This window comes from Zingiber officinale, chromosome 3A (genome assembly GCF_018446385.1).
Source record: "Zingiber officinale cultivar Zhangliang chromosome 3A, Zo_v1.1, whole genome shotgun sequence".
Classification (NCBI taxonomy): Eukaryota; Viridiplantae; Streptophyta; class Magnoliopsida; order Zingiberales; family Zingiberaceae; genus Zingiber; species Zingiber officinale.
Window position 1 is genome coordinate 118,455,566 of NC_055990.1, and position 4,677 is coordinate 118,460,242.

The 4,677-nt window shown below is 40.6% G+C and overlaps 1 protein-coding gene across 1 annotated transcript; it reads right to left on the reverse strand.

Annotated features, from left to right (window-relative positions):
- Nucleotides 1-1,295: 1,295 nt before the first annotated feature.
- Nucleotides 1,296-4,178, reverse strand: LOC122052355 (protein ALTERED PHOSPHATE STARVATION RESPONSE 1-like). The gene is made up of 4 exons (XM_042613834.1): nucleotides 2,906-4,178; nucleotides 2,671-2,819; nucleotides 2,236-2,459; nucleotides 1,296-2,155 (listed from the first exon to the last, which is right to left on the reverse strand). Exons 1-4 carry the CDS (start codon nucleotides 4,005-4,007, stop codon nucleotides 1,450-1,452), a joined length of 2,181 nt encoding a protein of 726 aa, XP_042469768.1. The 5' UTR covers nucleotides 4,008-4,178; the 3' UTR covers nucleotides 1,296-1,449.
- Between the last annotated feature and the right edge of the window lie 499 nt (nucleotides 4,179-4,677).

A 4,677-nucleotide genomic window follows, 5' to 3' on the forward strand; every position in this document is an offset into this window, starting at 1 on the left:
TTTAGCATTATAATTATCCAATATTCTAGAACACGATATTGACTGAAATATCATCGTCTGCTAAAGACCTATACTATTTATCTGATTAATTGCACACTTACAGAATTCGATAGAAAATAAACTAACGACTCTTTCGCAAGTAACATTGATTTTGCAGAGATTTCTCATGTATATTGAAAAGTCTGAATGAGATACTATAAAGATCTCAACTCTAATTGTAGTTACTCTTATGCATTTACATCAGAGCAATTACCAAATGACTTTTCATTGTCTAATGATTTATCATATAATAATATCGCCTAAGTTCTTTAATATCATCGTATTTGCCCTAACGGATTAATATAGTTGGTATAATATTTGTTCTAATAGATTTTGGGATCAATTTTTAATGGGTATAAAATCCTTCGTTGGATGTTTGACCTGACCTTCTCATGTAAAGGATCGTTATGTTAGGATAAAATGTCCTCCGTCATTTACTTGTATAACTCTTATTGGACTGATGATATTGAATCGTTTAAGATAAGTGACATCAATTTTGCTTCAATTTAATATCATAGAGATTTTTATAACTTGCTAATAGTGAAAATAGATAGGAAAAGATATAATTGACTTATAAAATATGATATTATTTGGATATCTTTAATAATAATCCTAAAAATTAGGAAAGAATTAATTTTAAGTGTCAAATTCTAACCATTTAATATTGTATAAAATTTTTCACTGTACTCTTAAACTAAAATCTCAACGCTCATTCATGCCTATAATGATTCGAATTTTTTTATAAACCTTTCTAAAAATCTTACATTAGAATGAGTGGAATTTTAAAATCGCTCTTTCACCTCAAAATTATCATCGTAGATAAGGCTAATAATTAATGATGAAAATTATATATATTAAATAAAATAACAATAAATAAATATGCATGATTTGGTAACGTAAGTAATACCCATACAAAAGTCATCGGGCGTGTTTTGTTGGATGCTAAAGAAGGAATAGATTTTTATACTTTTTAATACGATATAAGATATTTGATGTGATATATTAGGCATTTTAATTTTTTTTTTTTACAGATATTTAATTATTGGAGATGCCAGGATAAAGCATTGAATGACTTAGGTCAAACAGCCATCTCAGCCAACTTAATTAGCCTAGAAGAACTCACTTGGGGTTGGACCTTTCTATCCATGAGGGGAAGATAATTAATTTGACATGTAATCTCACATTTAATGTCCTCGATGAACAAGGACAAAGTGACATTCCATACAAATGTAGAAGTTGCAATGCTACTACGATCTAGTAGGCAAATAGTTTGTGTGACTTTTAGAAGAACAGAATGTTCAGATATATTGACAAACTCAAGAGGTCAATATTTGCATGTCTCAAATAGAGGATGCTAAAGGGCACATCACAAAGACTCGACTTCGTAGATTTCTCCTTACCAATAAAACATTAATTTATCCTGTGTTCTTCACAAAGCTCGGACAATTCCTGATATGCTTTCACTGAACTAGCTGCAAAATCCTTCATTATCTCCAACATCCTTTTCAGGCCTGAATCCACCCTGCTTTCTTCGTCAATATTGCAGAGAGCAGTATAGGTGGGTGCCAAAGCTAGTTTCTTATCAAGAAGGGAACTCACTTCCTTGTCTCTGTTTTTCTGGTTCTTCTTCAGGGTTCTAAGCCATTTATGCATATCTTTGATTTCCGCCATGCTTTCACGCTGTTCGACGTTTTGATGGACCCACTGGCGGTGAGTTGCAGCAGTAAGCGACTGCATTGACTCAAGAACCTCTGATCGAGAAGTTCTGTCCATGACCTGCGACCAGCAACTGTAGATAATAAACACTGGGGGAGCTCCCATCCTTCTCGGTGAATGAGGTGGGACTCTGTCAATTGTCGCATCGAGTTTATATTCACAATTAAGATAAAGGACAAGCCAGGCATTCAAGGCCTTGACAAAGTTATTCTGAGCATTAATCCAAGAAGAAAAACTGCAAGTCCACTTTATCATCTCCAATTCTAACTGCATGATCTCGTCTGCATGATTGGTGCTGAGACCGCCGGCAGAAACCACCAAGCCCAGTCTTTTAGTTTCTGATATCTCCTTACATTGCATCTGATGACATTTGAGCAAAATATTCCACATCCGTGCCAACCTGCCCAAAGAAAAATGAAGATTAATTACTCACCTTAATGGTTACATTACATGACAGTCATGGCATATACACTAGCGTACCCTCGAACAAGTTCAGTTGTGCGCGGCTGAAGTTCTTCGTCCCTCAATCTATTTATCTTTTTTGAAATTGAATGAACAACCTGAATTGCTATTCTTATTTTGGTAGATAACTTCTTAATAACAGTTCGCGTAGAATCGACCTTGTGAGCCTCAGCGCCCTTATCAACTAAGCATCTTAACTCCTCGTGTCTCCTGCGAAGCAGTAGTCTCATCTTCTCCTCCGACTGAAAAAAGAAAGAAAGAAAGAAAGAAAGACAAGGAATTCTCAGTTGAAGAACAAAGATATGTTCATAAAGAATAACAAGAATTGGTAGGAATCACATGCATTCCAAAGCAAGAATTTTCGCTCCAAGAATTGTCAGAGATCAAGCATACAAGTCGAACAAGCATGCCCGTGAGGCCATGACAAAAACAAAAAAAAATTCAAATACATGCCTTTACTTCATGGTAAAGCTTCCTCTCCCAAATGTAGAGTTTCTGTAGTGTGGAAGCAAGGCTCCTGGAATCGGTTACCTTGTCGGCGTCAAAGTCCAAAACTCCGTAGCTCAATCGAGGGGGCGTCGCATTTATCGCTCTCGATGAAACTGTTTGGAGGAACAAGCCAATTGAAAATTACACAGATTTTATGAAATTCTTGTTTATGAGGATGAAGAAACCTTTTAACCTTTACCTTGATACAATGAATGCTTCGGGTGATACTGGTGCTTCCCCAACTCAAGCAATTTGGAGAGCTCTGCTGCGGACTGCCATGCCTTCTCGAATTGGGCCTTGATTTCTCCGGTAGTCTCATGAAAAATAACCATCTTCTCTGTCACGTCGTTCTGTTCCATCTGCGACTTTTCAGGCCTATCCTCGATCACATTCTTATCGACCACCTCTTCCCTACAATTATAGGTGGTCGCTGGCGAGCACTCAACATGCGAGAAAGCAACAGGATTTTGGCCATATGCCTCCTCGACCACCTCCTGCACCTCCTCCTCTTCCAGATCGGGAATCCCTTCCTCTTCTCTCTCCCCTCTTGAGCTCCAGCTAGGAGTATAAAAATGAGACTTATAAGCTTCAGAGGTTTCGAAAGGATTCAAGAAGTCCAAGGCAGAGGTCGTGAGCGGCGGCGGAGGCGGAGGCACCGTTGAAGAAGAAGACCGGCCCACGGCCGATGCCTCCGTCGTGTCGGACGGAGGCATTGCCAAGATAGGCGAAGAGAGGCAGAAGAATTCGTTCACGGAATCGTAATTACGAGAGAAGCAACGATAGGATTCCTCGTAAGATGGGTAAGCAGCGTCAAAGGAGGAAACTTGCACGGTCTCGTAGCGCTGCGACTGCTGCGAACCGGAGATGGAGGGAACAGGCGGTGGTTGGCTGCGGGCGCAAAAGACTGTTTCATAGTGGTGGTCGAGGCAGTGAAGAGGGGAAGAGCCGCCGGAGTGCAACGGGGAGTCGTCATCGTCGAAGTCATCGGAGTCGGAAGGAAGGAATTTGATGTGAGAGCTGGAATAGGAATGGCGGGGGGCGGAGGAGACGGGCTGCTTCAGGGGAGGGAAGGGTTCGGGTTTGGAGAGGGTGGGGAGGTGGATGGGAATGACAGGCGAAGAGGAAGGAGAGCGTAGGAGGCGATGGAGGGAGGAGGAGAAAGAAAACAGGGAGCGGGAGTAGTCGGCGTGGGCGGCAGCCAGGGCGTCGCGGTGTCGGATGGCGGCCGCCAGGAGGTCAGCGCGGCCACGGCAGAGAGCCACGGCCTTCTGCTGCTTCACCTTCGACTCCGAGCAGCCCATCGCCTGATACTTCTTCAACTACCACAATTTCTTCTTCTACTGCGATAGCTGTTTCTATATTGGAGTGGCTTCAACTACTACTACTACTCGCAAGACAAACCAAATCCAATGCGGCGTAAATGAGTGAGTTGGAATAGAGAGAGAGAGAGAGAGTGAAAAGAGTTTCAATAAATGATTCTCTTTCGATTCAAGTTGTAGCGTAGGAGGAAAACAAAAAGGAGGAGGATCGACCGTTGAATCTGGGAACGTAGGATTTTGGGAGAACAACGAATATCGAGGATCTGGTATATATTCTCGTTGATCTTCGATAAACTTCACTCCCATTTATAATATAAGCAGTGTCAGTATCGAATCAAGGAAGTGGTTCTCGATGATGATTCTCCGACGTTCAAGTCAATCTTCGACGAAGTAAGAAGAAAAATAAGCAACAAGAACTGTAGCACGACAGTAAATATCAAACACTACAAGAAAATTAGTCTATCATGACACACATAAATATCCTTATAGCATATTTATGGTGACATTAACGTTTTGGTGATATCTACCAAAAACGCCCTATAAAGTGATGTCGTCTTAGACCCTCCTCCATTTTCTAACATTTTATAACGTCGTTATACAATATCAATGCTAACATCAAAAGTGTCCTAATTTAAAGATATAACGACACTCT

Coding starts and splice junctions, on each gene's coding strand:
- LOC122052355 (XM_042613834.1), bottom strand. CDS start 4,007: ATGGGCTGCTCGGAGTCGAAGGTGAAGCAGCAGAAGGCCGTGGCTCTC. Junction 2,820..2,905: donor GAAGCATTCATTGTATCAAG/GTAAAGGTTAAA, acceptor TCCTCCAAACAG/TTTCATCGAGAGCGATAAAT. Junction 2,460..2,670: donor AGCTTTACCATGAAGTAAAG/GCATGTATTTGA, acceptor TTCTTTTTTCAG/TCGGAGGAGAAGATGAGACT.